At 33.3% G+C, this 23,597-nt stretch overlaps 1 protein-coding gene across 1 annotated transcript in view; it reads left to right on the forward strand.

Annotated features, from left to right (window-relative positions):
- STAG1 (stromal antigen 1) overlaps positions 1-23,597 on the forward strand; it is a 496,183-nt gene that overhangs the window by 440,012 nt on the left and 32,574 nt on the right. The window contains exons 21-22 of the mRNA XM_043474336.1: positions 214-301; positions 13,097-13,177. Of these exons, the coding sequence (XP_043330271.1) occupies positions 214-301; positions 13,097-13,177 (169 nt within the window). The remainder of the gene's footprint in view (positions 1-213; positions 302-13,096; positions 13,178-23,597) is intronic.

Here is a 23,597-nt window from a genome sequence, read left to right on the forward strand (position 1 = left end):
TCTTTTTTTCTTTTCTCTCTCTCTCTGTCTTTGTCTCTCCCCCTCTTTCTCTTTTTCCTTCTAAGTTTGGAGACTTGAACATTTCCTTATGGAACTTTTACACTTCTACTAGAAAATGAAATTATGTTATTTTTCCCCCATCGAAACTGAGCTCAACAAATTTAAACTTTCCTCCACTCTAGAATAAAGTTAATGCATCTTTGTTTATTTTAGCGCTCATGATCTCACAAAATGGGATCTATTTGGTAATTGCTACAGATTATTGAAGACTGGAATTGAACATGGAGCTATGCCAGAACAGGTAGGGGTTTATCATTATTCCTTCCAAGCCGTTTTATTTATTTAGTTACTTAGTTATTTTGGCTGTGCTGGGTCTTAGTTGCAGCTTGCAACTCCATTGCAGGATGCTTATGGGATTTAGTTCCCAACCAGGAATCAAACATAACCCTCCTGCATTGGGAGCACAAAGTCTTACCCACTGGACCGCCAGCAAAGTCCTTCTGTGTCATTTTAGAAAGCTAAGATTTTCTGAGATCATGTAGGATTATCAAAAGCCTTTCATGGAAACATAGTTGACAGTTCTTAAATGTAGCCACCTCCTTTGAGAATTATCACCATAGTGATTGAGTGTTACAGATAGGTATATTTTACCTTCAGATTTGAACACAAAAAAATAGAAAAAATTTGCTATAATGTAGCAGAAGTTTAATATGAACATTTAATTTTGAAGTAAGTATTGTTACTCTTTTAGGATAAACACCATTAATTACTCTAGAAGCAATTTCAAAACTTGATCAATTTAATATAGTGGAAATTTCTGATCATGTGTGTTTCAGGCACTGTTCTAGGTATTGATAAGAGTAAACCTTAGATATGGCTTAGTTTTTATGGAAGAATCATAGTTAAATAAGTTTAGAGGCTTTTAGCAGATTTTAGACTTTTTTGTCTTCATATGTGAGTCGGAGTGAAAAAGTTTCTCTAATCTGAAAGAGATTCTGTCAGCTATCATACAGAGAATTAAGAATATAATATTTCTTAATTCTTAATTGTGAGTTATTAATTAGCAATTATAATTATTGCTAATTAACAGTAACAATCTGTTGTTAAGAAGTAAGAGTTGTTTTGTACATTGCAGACACTCATTCATATAGACCAAAATTTTAATACTATCCCTGTGGTTAGGTACAGATGATGTTTAAGGGTGAGTTCATCCATTCCTGTTTTGGTAATATGGGATGCTTAGATGATACTTCATTATGCTAAAGCAATAAGAATGTCAGTAGATGTAACAAAATTATTAATTCACATTAAAACTGAATTGCACAAACAGTGCTTTATTATTGCTATGATTAACTCTTAAGTTGCCTTAATTCATGTCTTTGATCTCTACTTTGTAGGCACTCTTAATAACAAATGTCCCTGATTGTATTAAATGTTTTATTACAATTTGTGCAAAAATGTTGAATATTTGACCCCTTGTTTGTTCTTCATTTATTGTTGACTCTTCCAACTTTCATCCTCTTTTTATCTCAAACTTTTCAGTAGCCTAAATGCAATTCACTGTTACTGTAAGCTGTGCTTCAGAGTTGAAGTGATAGAGTGAAGATAATCTTTTTTTTGGTCTTCTTATTTTCCTCAAGAAGAGAATAAGAATAGCACTTTGCTGTTTTATCTGGAGATTATAACTGTATCTAAATTTATTTTTAATTTTCAATACCATCATTTCTCAGTGGTCTTTTTAAAATTTATTTATTTATAATTGAATGATAATTGCTTTATAGTTAGTATCATTTTTTGTTTTAGACCTGACTTGTTATAGTCTCACAATATTTTTTGGTGATTATGCCGGTTTTCTGTTGTTTATTTGTACTACCTATGCATTATTTACCCCATCTTATTTTAATTTCTTTGAGTAAAAGAACATATTTATGTGACATTTGCTTTAGCTTTGTTAACTTCTTAGACACATTATTTAAACTTTATTCATGTGTATGCATGACTAAATTGAGTACATCATTACTAGATTATACTTTTATTCATTTTATTTAGCATTTAGCAGCTCTTAGAAACATCTCTTTAGATACCCAGTATTGAAAATCCAAAACATGAATTCAGTCATTTCTTCATAGGACCATGAAAAAAAAAAAGTAGAATTGTTAGTCGCTCAGTTGTGTCCAACTCTTTGCGACCCCATAACTGTAGCTTGCCAGGGTCTTCTGTCCATGAAATTCTGCCCATGAAATTCTGTCCATTCTGTCCATGAAATTCTCCAGGTGAGAATACTGGAGTGTGTAGCCATTGCCATGCAAGCTTACTTTTTTAGATTCCAATTCTGTACCTTTCATTTAGAATCCATATATATATCAAAATATATATCAAAAAACTACCACAATGTATACTATTATTAAACCTCAGTTATGCTTAATATTTTGAAGATAGATTAAAATTTATTTACCAACTGTTTTGTGGACTGTATTGTCCTTTTATGTTTGACTGTTCATTTTCTATGGTAACCATTTCAATGAGAGGTTTTACAGTCCCACTGTTTGGGATTAACTGAATTCTTTTTTTCCTTCCTCTTTCCATGATCTCATTTCAGTGCTATTTTAACTATTATAGTAGAATATGTAAAACCAAATTTTTAAAAATCTAGCTGTTCTTAAAATACACTTTTAAAGTTGAATTATAAAAAAAGTTATAATAGAAAAATTAACTTGTTTCCTTTAGTTCATCAGTTGTCTATTTCCCATAGTTGCACACTCACGTTTGCACTTGCTCTCTCCCTCTTTCTGTCTTCCTCCCCATATAATATGCATGTGTAAAAATAAATATTAATACTCTAGAATTGTTCTCCAGCCCTGGATCCAAGTCATAATAATGCATTACATTTTTGTAATATCTTTGGGGGTTTTTTTGGTCTCCTTTAAATCTGAGTGGTCATTCAGGCTTGTCTTTTATGACATTTGAAGAGTATGGACCAGTTATTTTATAGAATGTTCTCCATTTAGTTTTGTCTGATCTGCATGTTTAGATTTAGATTATGCATTCTTGGCAGGAATGCTACATAAATGATACTCTGTTTTCAGTGAATCACATCAGGAAGCACATGATGGCAGTTTGTTCAGTATTGGTAATAATTAGTTTTGGTCACTTTAGTAAGTGAGGTCTGCCAAGTAACTCCTGTGTAGAGTTGCCATGTTCTTTTTTAATGCATAAGTAATCTGTGGGAAGATTCCTTAAGACTGTGTATATAATCCTATTTCCTGTCAAACTTTGACATCATAATTTGAGCGTTCATTTATGATTTTGCCTGACTCGTTTATTACTATGATAGTCACAAAATGGTAATTTAAGTGGTGATTTTCTGTCTTTTATTTTATATTTATTTGTTGGCCCTCCACTGTAAGAAAGAGCTTTTCCTTACTCCCAATAGTTATTTACTTATGTATTTGTTCATTAATTTACCTTTTTAAATTTTAAGCTTATTTTTAAAAATTTAGTAGCATAATGAACTTACGGTTTCCTGTTTCATTCCTGTTCTGTTCATCTGGTTAAAACAGTACTATGGTGGTTTAGTTTGGTGCTCAAGTTGTTGTAGATTTAGCCAGATGGAATTTCTTTCTAGCCTGCTCCTGTGTGCTTTAAATATCTTTTTGAGCATTTCCATAGTTTCTGGCTCAAGAGTATGTTCCAAGGTCTGTTTAGGCCCTGCCCTATGCTAATGAATTCTTAACCTATGGAAAATATGGAACTTACTGCAACTCCTTGACACAGTAGTCATTAGCTTGTATAGAATGCACATTTCAGAATTTATTGTGATAGTCATACCCTTTATTTTTTTTTTTTTTGGTAAAAAAATGAAGGCAAAAAACCTTAAATATTTAAATTCTTCTTATCCTGTTTTGTATTTCTTGTTAGTATATCTGTAAGTTATCTAAAACTCCTCTTAGGCAATATATCTAAGAAAAATTAAATATTAAAATTCTGCTTTAATCATAGTTCCAAGAATTATCTTTCCATATTCTAAAAATTGATAGCCAATAAAGAAAAATTCATAAATTATTTTGGTAAATATTTGCTATATAACAATAGTGTGATTAAACACATAAAAAAGGAAGTTAATCATGTCAGTAACTTTGTACCTATCAAGCCATCAGTAATAGAAAATTTTAGTTTTGTGTTTATTATGTACCATGTACTATTTTAAGTCTTTATATACATACATTTGTTGAAGCCTCCTGACAACCCTATGGAATATACATTGTTATTCTCATTTTATTGATTATTAAACTGAAGCAAATAGACATTAACTTGCCCAAAGTCTCATAACTGCTTCATACCTTCTTAAATCAAGCTTTTAAATTCTTTTCATTGTCTTTTCAAATTTTCTACTGCTAGTTTACTACTACTGTTTATAGTATCCCATGCCTTCTGATGTTTGTCCCGTGTCAAACTCTTATTATTTTACATTTTTATATTTTTTCCAGATTTCTTTTGTATTGTTCTAGTGAGAATTATGGGGAGAGATTAGATGCTGGTACCTTATCATTGTGAACTGAAAATCAACACCTTTCTTTCTTTTTTTTTTTTAAATTTTGGCTATGCTCAATCTTCATTGCTGCACAGGCTTCTGTAGTTGCAGTGAGTGGGAGGGAGCTGCTGTCTAGTTGCCCTGCATGGGCTTTTCATTGCAGTGGATTCTCTTCTTGCAGAGCACAGGCTCTATGAGTTTCTAGAAGGTTTCAGTAGTTGCAGCTCCTGGACTCGTGAGCACAGACTCAGTGGTTATGTGCATGGGCTTAGTTGCTCCTGCACAGTGGAATCTTCCTGAAACAGGAACCAAACTTGTCTCCTGCATTGGTAGGTGGATTCTTTACCACTGAGCCACCAGGGAAGCCCTCAACATATTTCTTTAGACATAACATAGTACATAGAGTTAAGTTTAATTTTAGTCAAGTTATTGCTTATGATTATAATAAGACTTATTATATAAATAATGGGACCTTGTTTTCTCTAGAAGTATATCAATGTGGTCATGCTTTCCTTGAAAGAGTACATACTTATTTCATTGACTGGACATAGAAATATTTTCACTTACCGACTTCTGACTATTCTTTGGGCATGCCATATCAGAACCTTTTGGAACATCTTCACGACCCTTCCACACACATCTGCTTAATTCTCTGGTCCTTATTGACCAAAAATGTGTTTGAGTGTCAGGTTCTGGAGGTATAAGGGTATCTTGGAAGCAGTGTTTAACCTCAAGAGACTTTTGATCTTTTTAAAAATTCTACCTCCTTAATATCTCTTCCTGTCATCATTCTTCTAGCCCTACTGCCATTTCCTTAGTTTCATCCTTCATATCTCCTCTTGCAGATCATAGTGGTAGCTGCCTATTTTGTCTTAGCAACCTGAGTTTCATCCTCTGTTCAGTCTAGGTTCTGTTCCAGTAATTTTCAACTATATGTGTGTGTCAGAAAACGTTATGGAGTTGTGTTTTGTTTTGTTTTTTCAATACTGACATATTTTCAAATACCGTTCTGAGAAAAAATTAGTGTGATCCTTTTGCAAGGTTATTTGTCAGTCTCTATCAAAATTAAAAATGGACATACCTTTCATTGAGCATTAGTAGTTTGAGGAATTTAGACTGCAGGTATGTACTTGGACATAGGTACAAAGATACTCATTGTGAAATTACTTATAAAAATTTAAAACTTAAAATAATTTTAAATGTCCAGCAACAGAAAACTGGTTATCTATGGAAGGACTGTTTTGATTCTGTATAATACTGTGTAGTCATAATTAAAAGAGTGGGGTTGATGTTATTTCTTCTATAATACTCTCTGTGAGAAGAAATTTTATGAAAAAGGCAAGGGATAGAATAATGTAAGTTTAAAAGGATGATAATATTTATATATACATGTACCTTTTGCTTGACAGACTATTTCTGGAATGATACATAAGAAATTAACAGTGACTTTAACAGTGGCTTTCTCAGTGGAAAACTAGAGATTTGTAGTGGTCAAAAAACTTAATTTTAAGGGGGTAGGTAATTTAGGAGTTTGAGATTAACATATACACAGTACTATGTGTAAAACAGATAACCAACAAGAACCTTCCGTATAGCACAGGGAACTATACTCAGTATTTCATAATAACCTATGGGGAAAAGAATCTGAAAAATCTGTGTACACACAAACACACACACACACAGAGGTATGTATTACTGAATCACTTTGCTATATACCTGAAACTAACACAACTTTGTAAATCAACTATACTTCAATAAAAATAAAAACAAAATTGTTGTAAATTTTGCCATTATACTTACTGCTTTTTAAGTTTAAAAACCAGCTGTTTAAGACTAGTAGTGTAAGGTATGGGGAGGGGCAAGATAAGGGTATGGAATTGATACAAACTATAATGTATAAAAGCCAGTTGTTTAATAATAAACACTGGCAAATGAAACTTTAGAAATATGTGCCATTTACAATAGCACCAAAAGACGTGAAATACTTAAGTATAAATCCAACAAAATATGTGCAGGATATGTATACTGAAAACTATAAAACACTAATGATAGAAATCAAAGAAGATTTTAATGAATGAAGATATATCAAGTTTGTGAATTAGAAAGCTCTGTGTTGTTTAAATGTCAGTTCTCCCCAAACTGATCTTAGATTCCAATTCCAGTTAAAATCTCAGCAAAATTTTTTTGTAGAAAGTGACAACTTGATACTAAAATTTATATGGAAAGGAAATAAAATAACCAAAAGAATGTTTTAAAAATAAATGAAGAAGATTCACTCTACTTGATTTCAAGACTATAAAAAGTTTCAGTGTGACATTGAAGAGAGGATGCTGCTGCTGCTAAGTCACTTCAGTTGTGTCCAACTCTGTGCCACCCCATAGACATAAATAAATCAAGCGAACAGTATAGAGGATCCAGAGGTAGACTCACACATATATGGTCAACTGATTTTTGAAAAAGGTGTCAAAGCAGTTCTTTGGAGAAAGGATGATCTTTTCAAAAGTGGTGCTGAAATGGCTCGATATCCATATGCCAAAAAAAAAAAAGAAGAATCTCAGTTCGTTTACTTAATTCAAAATAAACCATAGACCTAGAACGCGCAGGCTTCAGTAGCTGTGATTCCTGGGCTCTGGAGCTCTGGCTCAATAGTTAAGTGCAAGGGCTTAGTTACTCCTCGCATGTGCAATCTTCCCAAAACAGGGGTCAAACTCATGTTTTCTTCATTGACAGGCGGATTCTTTACTACTGAGCCATTTTATTGTTTGAATATTTTGCTTGAGTTTTTCAATCTTACAATTAAAAAAAAAATTTTATAACACTACAATTTGCTTCCATGTTTGTGCTTTTCTTGCATTTACTCAAAAATATTACTATAAACTCTACTCTTTGCCACATTGATTCTTACTCATTGTTATACAGTAAAACTGACTTGTCTTCCTTCCTTTGTGAAGAATTTTAACATATGTATAGATTTATGTGGTTACCACCATAATCAGGATGCAGAACAGTTTCATCATCCCCAAAACTTCATATTATCCCTTCATAGTCATATGTTTGCACCACCTACATACAACTGCTGGAAATCACTCATCTGTTTTGCATCACTATAGTTTTGTCTTTCTGAGATTTCCAAATAAGTGAAATTTTATAGTATAAACCCTGAGCATAATGCCTTTGAGATTAATCCAGGGTATTGTGTGAGTCAGTAGTTGGTTTGTTTTTACTGCTCATTGTTAGTCCATTGTGTCTATATTTATGTTGGTGAAAAAGTAATTGTGGTTTCAAGCCATAAATTTTAAATCATTATAGCTAGGCTCAAACAAGTCTTTATTATTCAAAATAGAGACCACTACAATCAACACATTTTTGCCAATGAGAAATTGTTTATTCCTGTAGCATAAAAAATCCATGCTTCAGGGTTTCAAGAACTCTTGGAAAGCATTTTCTGCCTCCTGCTGGTTGTGGAAGCATTTTCCTTGGAAAATGTTTTAGAGATGCTTGAAGAAGTGGTAGTCCGTTAGCTAGAGGTCAGGTGAATATGGAGAATGAGGCAAAACAGCGTAGCCCAATTAGTTCAACTTTTGAAGCATTGATTGTGTGACACGTGGTCAGATATTGTCATGGAAAAGAATTGGGCTCATTCTGTTGACCAATGTCAGTTGCAATTCTTGCAGTTTTCGGTGCATCTCATTGATTTGCTGAGCATGCTTCTCAGATGTAATGGTATCGCTGGGATTCAGAGAACTGTAGTGGATCAGACTAGTAGCAGACGACCAAAGAGTGACCATGACCCCCTTTTGGTGCAAATTTGGCTTTGGAAAGTGCTTTGGGGCTTCTTCTTGATCCAGCCACTGAGCTGGCTATTGCCAGTTGTCATATAAAATCCACTTTTCGTCACACATCACAATCCAATAAAGAAATGGTTTATTATTGTTGCATAAAATAAGAGAAGACAACACTTCAAAACAACGATTTTTTAAATTTATAGTCAGCTTATAAGGCACCCATTTATGGAGCTTTTTAACCTTTCCAATTTGCTTCGGATGCCAAACGACTATAGAATGGTTGATGTTGAGTTCTTGGGCAACTTCTCATGTAGTTGTAAGAGGATCAGCTTCAGTGATCCTCTGAATTGGTCGTTGTCAACTTCCAATGGCCGGCCACTGCACTTCTCATCCTCAAGGCTCTTCTCTCCTTTGCAAAACTTCTTGAACCACCACATGCTGTGTGTTCATTAGCAGTTCCTCGGCCACATGTGTTGTAGGCGTTGCAAGTTGTCTTTGCTGCTTTACAACACATTTTGAACTCAAATAAAAAAATCGAATTTGATTTTTGGGTAACATAATTTCCCTAGTCGAAAATAAACAGCAAGTAATAAGTCTTTAGCAAAAAAAACAGAAAGCAATAAATGTGCATTAAAATGGTGTACAACATAACTACGTTTATTTAAGAATCTATTCCAGTATCAAATGGCAAAGTTCAGCAGTGCAAAACTGCTGTTACTTTTGCACCAACCTCTGTATCACTGTTTTTATCGTTCAGTTGAAAATATTTGGGTTGTTTTCAAGTTTTGGCTATCACAACAAAAAGCACTGTAAATATTTGTGTAGTCTTTTGTTTGAACATAAATTTTCATTTCTCTAAAGTAAATTCACAGGAGTGTAATTGCAGGGTCTTATGGTAAGTATATGTTTAACTTTATTAGAAACTGCCAAACCATTTTCCAGAGTAATTGTACCATTCTACATTTCTGCCAGCAACGTATGAAAGTTCCAGTTGTTCTGAATTCTCATCAGCACTTCATATTGTCAGCAGTTTTTACTCTAGCCATCTGAGTAGATATGTATTGGTGTTTCACTGTGTTTTTTAATGTATGTTTTCTTAATGCTAATGATGTTGAACGTGTTTACATGTACTTATTTGCCAGCCTTATATTCATTTTGATGAAACCATGTTGGTTTTTAACTTTTACCTTAAAGGCTCTTTTTATTCATGTTAACCAAGTCTAAATATGATAAATAAAAAAGACCAGTTTGGGATATTAGAAGCAGACTAGTATTAAGTTCAGTTCATTCTTTTGTCATGAACTTGTCCACTAAAAAAATTTGATCATCCTTCCCCTTAAAATGTCTTACAAACAGGAAAAAAGTAAGAGTCTTAATTTATCCCAGTCATTATGTGGATTTTCAGAATTTTATTACTTTGCCAGGCAAAGGGGGAACATAGTAGGCTAGCGCCTCAAGAACTGTGCCCCCAGGTTTTCAGAATTTTAAACATGTCCCGTATACATAGATGATATATATCTACACATGCATATATATTACATAAACATTTTTCCCATTCTTAGTGTAATAATCATTTTTCCTATTATTAGTCTCTTGTCAGATTTTATTTTCCAGGCAAATTCAGTCTTTTCAAAACTTTAAGCTTTCTAATTTTTATGTTGGTTAGGGTAATACTAGCTGCTGTAATAGAGTAATCTTAGTATCTCAGTGGCTTAACACAATAGAAAGTAATTTCTCACTTACATAACCATAAAGCACAGTTACGGGAAGTAGGTGTCACTGCACAGCCAAGTCATTCAGAGACCCATGGTCTCCAGGATTGTTGGTATCCTGCTGGCAGATAGGGGAGGAAAGGATGAAGAAAGCAGTCCTGCTTCTTAACTAATTTTTGCCCGGAAGCGTGCAGTATACATTACTCTGTCCTTTCGGGAACATCATTACCTTGTGCAAAAATAAGATCAGAAGAGTGGGGTTGGAAGAAATTCTTAGTCATGAGACTAATACTTGGTATTACTTAGTTCAGTTCAGTTCAGTTCAGTTGCTCAGTCATGTCTGACTCTTTGCATCCCCATGGACCGCAGAACGCCAGGCCTCCTTCAATCACCAACTCCCGGAGTTTACCCAAACTCATGTCCATCGAGTTGGTGATGCCATCCAACCAACTCATCCTCTGTCGTCCCCTTCTCTTCCTGCCTTCAATTTTTCCCAGCATCAGGGTCTTTTCAAATGAGTCAACTCTTCGCATCAGGTGGCCAAAGTATTAGAGTTTCAGCTTCATCATCAGTCCTTCCAGTGAACACTCAGGACTGATCTCCTTTAGGATGGTTGGATCTCCTTGCAGTCCAGGGGACTCTCAAGAGTCTTCTCCAACACCACGGTTCAAAAGCATCAATTCTTCAGCGTTCAGCCTTCTTTATAGTCCAGCTCTCACATTCATACATGACTACTGGAAAAACCATAGCCTTGACTAAATGGACCTTTGTTGGCAAAGGTCTCTGCTTTTTAGTATGCTGTCTAGGTTGGTCATAACTTTCCTTCCAAGGAGTAAGCGTCTTTTGATTTCATGGCTGCAGTCACCATATGCAGTGATTTTGGAGCCCAAAAAAATAAAATCAGCCATTGTTTCCACTGTTTCCCCATCTATTTGGTATTATTAAAAGATCCTTTCTAGAGTCAAAGCAGTGTTAGTCAAGAAAAGGCAGAAGGACTGTCCTGCTCCTAGGTTAGAATTATCTTTCAGCTTTTTCAGTTTTTAATTGCTTGTCTTTCTTGTTTTACCTGTACTACAAAAAGATGAAGTTGCTAAATAAAAATGGCTTTCAGATTTAGGATAACATTGCTAGTATGGGAGATAAAAATCAATATGACTGATGTAAAGCCTGGAAGAAAGTTGTGAATTTTCTTTTGAAGTGTGATCAACTATATTGTTACATAATTATAACTGTGAGAAAGCAAAATATTTCCCAATAAATGAGCTTTTTTAGTTTAAAATAATACTGTGGAGCTCTTCTGAAGTAAACATATGATGAATACCATTGTATTGAAAATTAAAATGGGGATGCTGTATTGGAACTAGGTATTGAAGTGACCTATTTCTCTCTTCTAAATCTAAGAAACTTGTGCACAACTTTGAAATACATTTTGAGTAATTCCTAGTATATAGGTCATAGAAATGTAGAATGAAAAGAAATTATATTTGTAATGATAGGATAGATATAACCAAAATTAAGCAGATCTTCAACAATACTTTTTTCCATATCTTAATTTCCCATTGATTAATGTTCTTTGTATATCACTTTTCTAGTAATCTAACAATACAGATAGTTTCAAATTCAAGAAAAAGTTTTAAATCATCAGAAGGTGTCTCAGGACCAGAAGTGTACCATATTGAGTATCTTCTAAGTGTAGTAAGAGGATTTCTTTAGCATTAATGTTCTTAAGTTGATGGTGTTTCAGTAAGTCTTGTTTCTGACATTCTGACATAAATCAGGCATTTAATTATCATGTTTAATAAAACCTTGACATCTCATTAGTATTGTATGAAAAGCAGCACCACTCATCCTTCTAATTCTGATGAGTTATTTTCAGAGCTGAGAAGATGCACTGGATCTGAAACCTGAAATTTTTAAAGTAAAACCAATCAAATTTCTACTTCCTGAAGCATTCCACTTACTGATTTCTCTTTTGATTTATCTTATACATATATTCATTCTTACAATTTTTAGTCTATCTAGAGGGGAAAATAATAGAGACACTATAATAATGGAGCATCATATCTGATACGCTTTATTGCAGTAGAGATGTATCATGTATTCAAACAAAAATGTTAATAAAAGCCCTATCCAAAGTGAAATTTTCTTTTTTATTATGATTCTTCATTCTTATTTTCCTAAATTCTACTGTTTGCCTTGCTGAAATATATGGATAAATATTTTATAGAATAGGGCTTTAGTCCTAATAAAAAATGAAAAGGTGCTCATCTCCGTTGATTATTAGAAAAATATAAATTAATATGACATTAAGATACTACTCATACATAAAATAAAGTCACCAGATGTAAAACATGTGGTGATATCAAATGTAGATAAAAACATGGAGCCACAAGAACTGTCAAAGAATATTAGATATAGCCACTTTGTCAAAAATTTGGTACTGCAATCCTGTTCTCAGAGCAGAGATTCTCAAAATGTGGTCCAGGGAACCTGGGAGATTTCCAAGGCAGTCTCATAAGGTCAAACTATTTTCATAAAAGAGAAAGATGTCATTTGCTTTCTCTCACAAGTGCAAATTGAAGTATTTGGTGTTGTATCAAAGAATATCCACATTTATCTACAAACCTATAATCTGTGACAGTATTTTCTTCATATACTTCAGTCATTAAGTTTTATATATGTTTATGCACATTTCTGTGTGAGTGTTATATTTCATATTAAAAACTCTTTAAACGCATTAAGTAATCATTAAGTGTGACATTTGGGTAAAACAATTTCTTCAATCTCTTCTTAAAAGTTTGACTGAGTAAAGTATTCATGACAATGCATTTTTGCTTAAAGCATAGTGTATTCGGGTTCATATTTATTGAGATACATTATGTCTGTATTCTCTAGATTGATTGGTTTGTCTTTTTTAACTAAATATTATTTTGTGCATTCTTATTAACTCTACAACTATTTGGACTTGAAACTTTATTGTAAAATAAAAACTATGATAAATATTGTTCTCTTAATATTGTACAAACGTAAATTATGTCTCATTTGTTTGAATTTTTTATTTGATACAGATAGTCGTACAGGCACTGCAGTGTTCCCATTACTCGATTCTTTGGCAGTTGGTGAAAATTACTGATGGTTCTCCTTCCAAAGTAAGTAAGAGTTTCTGTAGGCAGAAGGATTATTACTAAAGCAAAATAATCTTGCTTAACTCATTATATTATTTTTATTATTATAATTTTAATAAAATATATAATTATTGTTATCAATTCTTGTTTTATCCTAAACATTTATTTGTATATATATTTTTACATCTTTGAAAGATAAAACAGTTTTTCAAGCAATAGCTACAGAGTTGTATGTGTACATGAAGTTTAAATTCTTTTAAGAAATAACTGTACTTGAAACCACAAGAGCTTTGATAGGTGATATGCTGTAAGAAAGAGAATAATATTGAAAGACAATAGTGTGTAGGTTTCAGTTCTGGCATTATGGCACCTTGGGGCCCAAACTAAACAGCACTTTTGTTTCTGAACATTTTAAATCATTGGATAAAAATTTTTTTTAATTTTTAATTTACCCATGACCATGCAAAACAAAGGGAAAATACAAACCAGAAGTTAAGTGAAACTCAGATCCAAGAAAGTCAGGCAGAGTACTAACCCCTGCTTAGCTTGAGAATATTTTCTAATCTAGACAATTCCCAAAGCCCTCCTGAAGAGGAATGTCTAATAGGTAGCGTGTCCCTTAATAAAGTTGGGATCCTAAACAGAGCTACTCCCAACATAAGGGTAAATTAGAAATAAACTCATACCAGTTCCATTCATGAGGGAATAAATAAGATTTGGATTTAAAGTGTTCTATAATGGTAGTATCCCCAAGCACCTAAGAGAATCAAATATAAATCCTTTCTGAAGGAAGTTGCCTCAGAGAGTTTTCCAGAGTTTTAAGAAAAATGAGCTCATATTAAAAAATCAACTTTACTAAAAAGAAGACTAGAAATCATAAAGAGATTCAGACTAAAAATATTTTATACATTGAAATTATCTGACATAAATACAAAATGAATATATTTCAATTGTTTTATGAAATCAAAGGAGCTTGAACATATGCACAAAGAGCAAACACTTGATAAAGAACCAAATAAAGAGACTATGATGTTTACATATCCTCAGCTTAACAAAACAGAAGCTATTCAACCAGTAACAGTGTTCCTAATACATTTCCATATAGAACCAACTGCTTGATACAGAGTATTCTTTTCTTGGAGAAAGAATTTTTTTCTTTTTGTCTTTTCCATTGAATGATAGGAGGATTTCTTTGCCTTTGGAAGTAATTGAGGATTTTGTTCATTTTTTGTTAGAAGGAGATTGATATATTTGTAGTCTTCTTGGTTTTTTTCTATTTTATTAAAAGTTTAGTCTTGAAAAGCAAAAATCAAGGTTAATCTTCTTTTATTGGAAACAAAAACCACTTTAAAACTATATAACATTTTCATGTTTTTTGAAATATTCTTTTATATGAAAAGATTAAAGGAGAGTGTATATATGTAAGTTAAAATTTGAAAGCAGGAGTTTATATGTTATGCATAATTAGTTTATTTGAATTTTTCACTTAGTTTATTTGACTTTTTTTTTAATGCCTACTAGTTCAGTTTATTTTTTTTTCCATTTATTTTTATCAGTTGGAGGCTAATTACTTTACAATATTGTAGTGGTTTTTGTCATACATTGACATGAATCAGCCATGGATTTACATGTGTTCCCCATCCCAGTCGCCCCTCCTGCCTCCCTCTCCATCCCATCCCTCTGGGTCTTCCCAGTGCACCAGCCCTGAGCACTTGTCTCATGCATCCAACCTGGACTGGTGATCTGTTTCACATCACCCTAATTCCAAAACCAGACAAAGATGCCACAAAAAAAAGAAAACTATAGGCCAGTATCACTGATGAACATAGATGCAAAAATCCTTAACAAAATTCTAGCAAACAGAATCCAACAACATATTAAAAAGATCATACATCATGACCAAGTGGACTTTACCCCAGGAATGCAAGGATTCTTTAATATTCGCAAATCAATCAATGTAATACACCACATTAACAAATTGAAAGATAAAAACCATATGATTATCTCAATAGATGCAGAAAAAGCCTTTGACAAAATTCAATATCCATTTATGATAAAAACTCTCCAGAAAGCAGGAATAGAAGGAACATACCTCAACATAATAAAAGCTATATATGACAAACCCACAGCAAACATTATCCTCAATGGTGAAAAATTGAAAGCATTTCCCGTAAAATCAGAAGCAAGACAAGGGTGCCCACTCTCACCACTACTATTCAACATAGTTTTGGAAGTTTTGCCCACAGCAATCAGAGCAGGAAAAGAAATAAAAGGAATCCATATAGGAAAAGAAGAAATGAAACTCTCACTGTTTGCAGATGACATGATCCTCTACATAGAAAACCGTAAAGACTCTACCAGAAAATTGCTAGAGCTAATCAATGAATATAGTAGAGTTGCAGGATTGCATTCCTATACACTAACAATGAGAAAACAGAGAAATTAAGGAAACAATACCATTCACCATTGCAACAAAAAGAATAAAATACTTAGGAGTATATCTACCTAAAGAAACAAAAGACCTATACATAGAAAACTATAAAACACTGATGAAAGAAATCAAAGAGGACACAAATAGATGGAGAAATACAATGTGTTCCTGGATTATTTGACTTTTATATTCTGTTATTCCACTGAGATCATTTTGATTGAGTTATTTTTTTAACTGAATGTTGATAACTGCATTTTAGTAAATTTGGAATATATGCTAGCCTAAAACTTTAGCATAATTAGTGCTTATTTACTTCATTTAATTTAAATTTTGTCCCTTCACAATTAAATTCCATAATTAGAGTAAGAATCTATTGTTGGACCTCCTTCTTTGAATATTTTGTTTTTTAACCCCGATCAGAGATCGAACCCATGCCCCTCTGCATTGGAAGCACAGAATTTTAACCACTGGACCACCAGGGAAGTCCAGAATATTTTGTTTTTTTAAATCCTGTTGCAGCAGAGCTATTTTGAGATTCTTTGCTTTTCTGTTTAACTTTCATCTGATATATTCTCCTAATGAAAATAGCTTCCTTTTTGTCTTTAGTCATTATACTGATTTTGTTTTTGTCATTGCCACAATGGCAATGCAGATTTTGTAGCTAACACTGGTTTTCTTTATTCCATAAACAGTGCCCTAGCATCTTTTAGATGCTTTAGTGTTCATTGATTTCCATTTTGGTTTTGTGTGCATTTATATCACATGTGAAATTCGCCTTGCTTAGCTGTATCTCAGGAAGTTACTTCTCGCTTTGAAGTTGTTGGTAATTTTTGGAAACCAAAGTATATTTAGTAATCATGTATTGGTTGTGTCTGTAGTTTAAGAGTGATTCGCTTAAAGTGATAACCTTGTAAAACATGAATCTTTAGGATACACACAGACTTGAAAAATTAATCTTCCATTGCTAATATTTTTTATTTTAAAATAGTTATTTTAATGATTTTTATTTATAATAATCACAAGATCAGGAATTGTCAAACTTTCTAATTCTCTATATGATATAGGATATCTTTGAAAATATATGAGTCACATACATAAGCTTTGTATACATGAATCTGTATTAGTAACATCCCACTTGATAAAATATCAAATTCCTAAGTATAGACTCAGCCTCATCATTAAGTAATGAAAATAACCTTGAGTCAAGTCACTTAAATAATTTTAAAATAAATAATTTATATCAAAGCATTTTATCAGTTGTAAAGGGCTTTCCATATTCTAGTAACAGCTGAAAAATCACTTATCTGTGTCTCAGGTTACTTTGTTATGAAGTTTATAGTTGTGTGTCGCCAATCTTTTCTAGCTCTAGAATTCTACAACCTACGCTAAAGTTAAAAACTGCTATACTAAAGATGTTTGGATAAATATACAAGAATCTTAACAGGGATTACCTCTGGAGAGTAGAAATTCTTTGGGGGCAGGCACAAGGAGAGAAATTTACTTTTCCATTTATACCTTTTGATACTTTTTGAGGGATTGTTTTTGTTGTTGATATTTAAAGTGAATATTAATATCTTAAAAATTAATTTTTAAAAACTACTACTATGGAAATTTTTTGATTCTCCATCTTCTAATCTTAAGTTTTGGTTTATCACAAATAACTCACTGAGTTGTTGGACTTAGATGAATACTAAAAAATTACATAGTATGTTCTGTGTCTTACTTGCTGTTACAGCATTCTTCTGTTGTTTATGTAATATTAAAGCTATAAAGGAATTTGAAAATAATTTGATGAAACCTATAAGGGGACATTGTTATTTTTACCTTGTTTATATTTTACATGTTATTAATCATTTTAATATAAATGCTCTAATTTAATTAAATCTACTTAATAATCTTGTAGAGTGGATATTATAATCCCATTTTTACAGAAAAGGAACCTAATACTTAACAAAAATTGAGAGTTGTCTAAAATCACACTTACAGCACAAGTCTCTTTGAATTTCAACATACTGTCTTTCTGTTACTACTCCTTAAAATCTTGTATTATTAAGCTTTTAATACAACTACTTTTTATGGAGTTTTGTTGTAGTTGGTTTTTTTAAAAGCAAATTTTCTAAGGACACACTGGTTGCTTCCTCACTAAACAGTATCAGTTGTCAGTTGTATGTAGAAAAACTATGACACAGGGCAGTGTTCTGTGGTCATTCTGTATCCTTCAAGGTGCTTAAATGGGAAGTTACCATGGTTTTTAAATGGCTCAGTTTGTAATGTCAGTGGCTTAGTCAAAGTATTTGGAAAACTTTGCTAATGATGCACCTGAAATTCTCTGTCCATTTTTTCCCCTTTAATTTGTTTCCTGAAATTTAAACATAATACAGCAAACCCTTTGAGTCTATATATTTAACATTTGTAATATTGATTTTGTAGAAGTAACATGAAAGTCTTACTACATGAATTAATTTCTTTTTTTTATTGTTGAAAAACTGTTAATTTCGAATGAGCCATTTATTTAGTGAGGAATTGCCCACCTGACTGCTGTTTTTCTCTGCTCATTTTTGTTATATTTGTAGAAACTCATTTAAACCTCTGAAAAGGTCACTCATATTTCTAATTAATGAATTATGCATGTTTGGTTTTGGTGTAAAATATAAGATAGAATGGTTTTCATAAATTTGAGCTTTCTTACTTATGTGTTCATTATAAAAACTATATACATAAAATGAAATTTCCAGATCTTACTACCTGTTAATATTTTGATGTATTTTCTTTCAGTACTTTTTCCTACATACTTTTCAGTCTTATTAAGATTATGATGTATTTATAATTTTGTGTCTCTTCAATTAACATAACATATTCTTCATGTATTGAATGTTTATAGATAATATTTTAATGTTTGCATGATAGTACATAGTGTAGCTTATAATTTATTTTACTGCTTTCTTGGATATTTAGATTGTTTACACATTTTAAGTAATAAAATTAATTCTGTGGTGGACATTCTGGTGCAAAAGCTTGTTCTGTGTTTTGCATTTTTTCATCTTACATTCTTGGAAATGGAATTGCTTGGTCAAAGATTGTACATACTTTTAAGGCTTAATTTCACATTGCCAAATTGCTCTTTAGCGAGTACTTTTTAAAATTTACTTTTCTTCTTTCTGTTGTCATGAACACTGTCATTTGAGGGATTATGAATGGTAGTTACATTTGAAGTTTAAATTCAGATTATAACTTAACAGTGAACAGTGTTCTGTAACATGAAGTTATATGAGAAGACTATGTCAAAAACAGAATTAGATCTTTATTTGAAGTGGAAGTCCACTGGGTTTCACCAATGGGTATTTCCTCTGTTCCCCTAATTTCCAGAGTTGAAGCTCTTTGGCAATCTCACAGGTCATGCTCAGTATACTTTGCTCCGGTGCCCCCTAGTGCTGGTCCTGTAGAAGCAGCCTTCAGTTTCTCTTCTCTGTAGCAGAAAACACACTTCTTCCTTCAGCTCCTTCTGGACATATACAGAGACATTTAAAGAGCCAGGTAAATAAGAGTTAGGGCTGAACTAATGCCCCTATTGCCTTTCTGGCCTGGGGATCTAGAATTTATCCTCAATTTTTTTTTCCTCCCAAGAGGAACTGTCCTACTCTCTGTAGTCTTAAATTTGTAGAACTCTCCGCCTTAACCCTGCATGTTTCTATTCTAGACAGCAGTAGGAATGGCCTAGGGGAAACATCCATGTAGTCTGGACCCAGGCTTTATCCTTAAGTTCAAATTAAGGAAAATCTACATCCCTCAGGGAGCTACAAGTCAAATTATTACTGAGAAGTATAGCATGTTTATTACAAAATTTGTTCTTCCATTACACTCTTGACTGAAGGTTCTCCTCTGCAAATTTCAACTTGTTTACCTCCAAACAGTTAGGGTAAAGATGGGACTGATGGTGGCCAAGCCCCCTGAGGAGAAATGTTTAACCTTGCTGTGTATAAAAATCCACAGTCTGCTTTCTAAACCTCTTCCTCTCCCCTTCCAAGTCCTATAGAGTATTAACGTCTGTGAACAAGAAAGAGATATCTCACTCAGGTCCTTGCCCCCATACTCTTATAATAACAAAATACAGATAATACACCTTAGTCTGCAGAGTTCACTGCTTTGAAGGGGAAGGGAATGAGGCCAATAGCTGGCAACAGTAGCTATCCTTCTAGGAATAAAGTATACAACCATTTTGCTTCATTCTTTTCTAAATCTCCCCTCCCCTACCTTTTTATTTCTTGAGAAGTCTATCCTCAATAACTGTCTACTTGGTTTTAGTTTTAAGCCTTTCCTTTTGACTTGTCCATGACTTCAGAGTGATTTTTTTATAGCTTTGTTTCTATTAATATTGTGTCCAGTCTCAAGTACCTGATTGGCTGGTCTAGGAAAGTTAGGAGGGAAAGATTCAGGACTTGTTTTATATTCACTTCTTTTGCAGCTCCTGGAGGGTTATTTTTTTTTTTTTAATCTGGTATACATAAGTAGATGGCTGTTTATACTAAACTCTCAACTTGTCCAAAATTTTATCCATCTCTAACATTCTAAAAATTTCTGGAAATCAGAAGTAAATATGTTCAACTTAGAGGGGAATGTACAATTCATGATTCCAACATCTTATTAAGAATTCCATGCTGTGTTTGCATCCCTGTTCCTGGGCCTCTACTTTTTGGAGCTTGCTTTCTGGTAAGGAATGCCTTCTCACCCCTTGAAGGACAGCATAAGGCTTCTTCAACTTCACTAGCCTGTCCATTTGGATGCTGTTTTTACTTGCACAGGGACAGTGGTATTTAAAGTACCACTTTATAAATACCCTTAACTTATTTAATACCTCAGGATCTAAGCAGTGAGCCAGGACTGAGAAGATCTATTCTAAATAACCATTATTATAATGTAAAAATGTGTTTTAACTGAGTTTATTAGAGGATGAAAGCAATGTTAACAATATTTAATGCTGTGTGGTGTGGCCAGATATTTTTTAAAAAGAATATTTAAACAAAGCCATAACACTTCCCACTCTTCAGTACAGAAATTAGAGATCTTTCTCCACCAAAATTAATGATAAAGGAGGTTTACTTTCCTGTCAGGCCATTTATTTGAATAAAAGAATGTAAGTATTTTATATTATTTAGTATTCCCGAGTGATAAAATAATCACTTTTCCTTTCTGCAGTAGGTTTTTTATCTTGAAAATGTTTTTTCCAGTGGCCATTCTGTAATTTCTAGGTATTTGTTTAAATGATTTCTTCTTGCCAACCCAATTTATATATATATATAAGAAACTTTCAGTTTATAAATAGGATATCTTTCCAGTATTTTTTGTGTTGAAACATGGCCTTTGGAGTTAAATCAAGTTTGAAGTTTGGCTCCATTTCTTACCACCTGTGACAAAGATAAACAAATTACTTCGCATTTGAACTTTAGTTTCCTAATAATTGATATTCATTGCTAGATAGGGTTGTTGGGAAGACTAAATTAAAAGAAATGATTTTCAGCAATAACTGTTGCTTTGATAGCATTAAATTGCAGTCCTAGCCTGTGCTTTCCTAATCTTCTCCCCTGCCAAAACCAAAAATTAATGCTAAATGAACTGTTATATAAAGTTATGGAAGTACGTAAACATGCTCAGTGTCTAGTGTAGGTCTGGAATATAGCATGGTAGACTTTGTCCTCCATCTGTATTTTGAAAAATTTGAGAATTCACATCTCTCGCTTTGCTCCTAACAGTCACTGCTTTCCCCCTGTCCCTCTGACTCCTCCTTTAGCTTCCTGCATCTTTGTACACCACAGAAAAGAGAAATCAGATGTTTTGGAACTACAGTAGGCAGCTTAAGGGTTCCTAGATCAAGTGGATTACCCTTGAGGCAATGGCAGGAGTCAGCAGGTGGGGATTCAGATCACCAAGAAAGACAACACTGAAAACTAGGTATTACATTTGGGGTTTTAAAGTCCAGTATTTCACTGTATATTCACAAAAGTGGCACACTCTCCTTATCTCCAGAAGAGAAGCTAGTAGCAGTTACTCGTGCATGAAAGCGGCGTCAAAGATACTCCGCAGGGCTTACCCTACAGCATGGTGAGGCTTTTGCCTCTTGGCCACTGATGTGTCCCAAGTGAGTGAATTACCTAGTTAAATATGTTTCTGTCATATTTACCATGGATATGAGTTAGTTGAGCTGAAAAACAATTTAATGAACCTTATGTTAGTAATGATGCTAAGTACATAAAAGTATAATGCAGTTTATATGTCCAAAGAGCTTTGTAGCCCAATACAAACCAGACAAACTTTAGCCCATGGGGCAAATCTGACTAGACACCTGTTTTTGTAAGGAATGTTTTAATGGAACACAACGATGCTCATTCATTTATGTGCTGCTTTCTTGCTCCAAAGGCAAGTTAAGTAGTTGTAACGGACATTATGACCTACAAACCCTAAAATATTTACTATCTGACCCTTTACCCAAAAGGTTTGCCAGTACCTGGCCTCGTTGAGTAACCCCTTGGTCTTGTTTTTAACTAGCTTAGTTTTGTGCCCCATTTTTTAATCACAAAAAATGTTTCACTAAATTCTTAAGAGGCTTTATTCTCATATTCTAAGATCTTTGGCCTGATCTAGGTCCTTATTTCACAACTTCCCATGTTTTACTTCTGCATACTCTGAAAATTTACAATTGTCAGATAATGTTGAACTAGTTTTAGATATTTATTGCTAGTTTTTCCATGGCTTCAGTTTCTATGATTATCTAAATGGTATTTCATAGTTGTGGATAAAAGGATAGCCAAATGTAGTCTTCCTCTAGACACATAAAATTATGATGCAAAAATGAAAGGAAATCACCAATTTAAATCTGCCTGTTTGGGTCTTCCAGGGAGTTCAGTGAATAAGACTTCGCCTCCCAATACAGGGGGTACAGGTTTGATCCATGGTCAGGGAATTAAGATCCCACATCCCCTGTGGTATGACCCAAAAAAAAAATCTGTCAATATCTGCATGTTTTGTGTGTTTAGGAATTAAACCCTTATCTTTCCTCACTGACTATAATCATATTGAGATACTTGGCTCTTAAAAAACAATCTGCACTTTTTCTTCCTAAGATGTTAGAGTAAGTCAAGTTTGAGCCTTTGTACCTTTGAGAAAATTTCTAATGTAGTTTATATGATAAATTCACCAGTTCTGCCAGCCTTATTTGGGGCTCTTCTTTGTTGAGATTTTGCTGAGTAGGGTATATTTTCAAAACATCATGTTAGTTCATTAAGAGAAATTTCTTTTATTTTTGACAATAGATCACTGAAAAACTGAAGCTCTTTTAGCCCTTTCACATTTGAACATATTGGGTTTCAGTCTTCTAATTCTTGGTTTCACTAAATCTACAGGGAAGGAAAAGCTTCTCTTAGTGAAGCAACTTGCAAAATGCATACAGAAGAACATAGCCAAGATATTATAATTTAAATCTCAGTGTCATCTTCTCACTTGACCCTTCTGAATTCCTTTCCATAACTACTTTAGGAAAAGTGCTGTGAACCCCAAGCTGCTTTCTGAAAATAAGAGAAAATACTGGTTTCATCTAGGGAAAAGCATTTAAAAGGAAGCATTCTGTTCTCAGTCTACATTCTCTTATATGGACTGAGAGAAGAGATTACTGTTCTAACTCTGCCTTCAGTTTTTATCACTATAATGCAGGTACTCTGGCTAGAAAGAGTTTAAATAGAATTCCATCAAGTTCAGAGTGTTAGAGGCACTCCCTAAAAATTTTAGTCACTTAAAATTACAGTCTGTTACAGATACGTTAGCTCATGTGTTGTTCTTTTTCAGTGTCTTTTGGGTTGACCGTTTTTGTTTATATATAAGTGTATTTGAGTAATTTGAGTTTCATATTTCTTATCTCCATAATGCTGCCTGTATATTCAGTATATTAATTTTCCTGCATTATAGAAAGTCACTATAGCAAAATGGTTAAGACTATAGACTCTGGAGGCAAACTGTTCTGGTTAA

This window comes from Cervus canadensis, chromosome 7 (assembly GCF_019320065.1).
Source record: "Cervus canadensis isolate Bull #8, Minnesota chromosome 7, ASM1932006v1, whole genome shotgun sequence".
Lineage (NCBI taxonomy): Eukaryota > Metazoa > Chordata > Mammalia > Artiodactyla > Cervidae > Cervus > Cervus canadensis.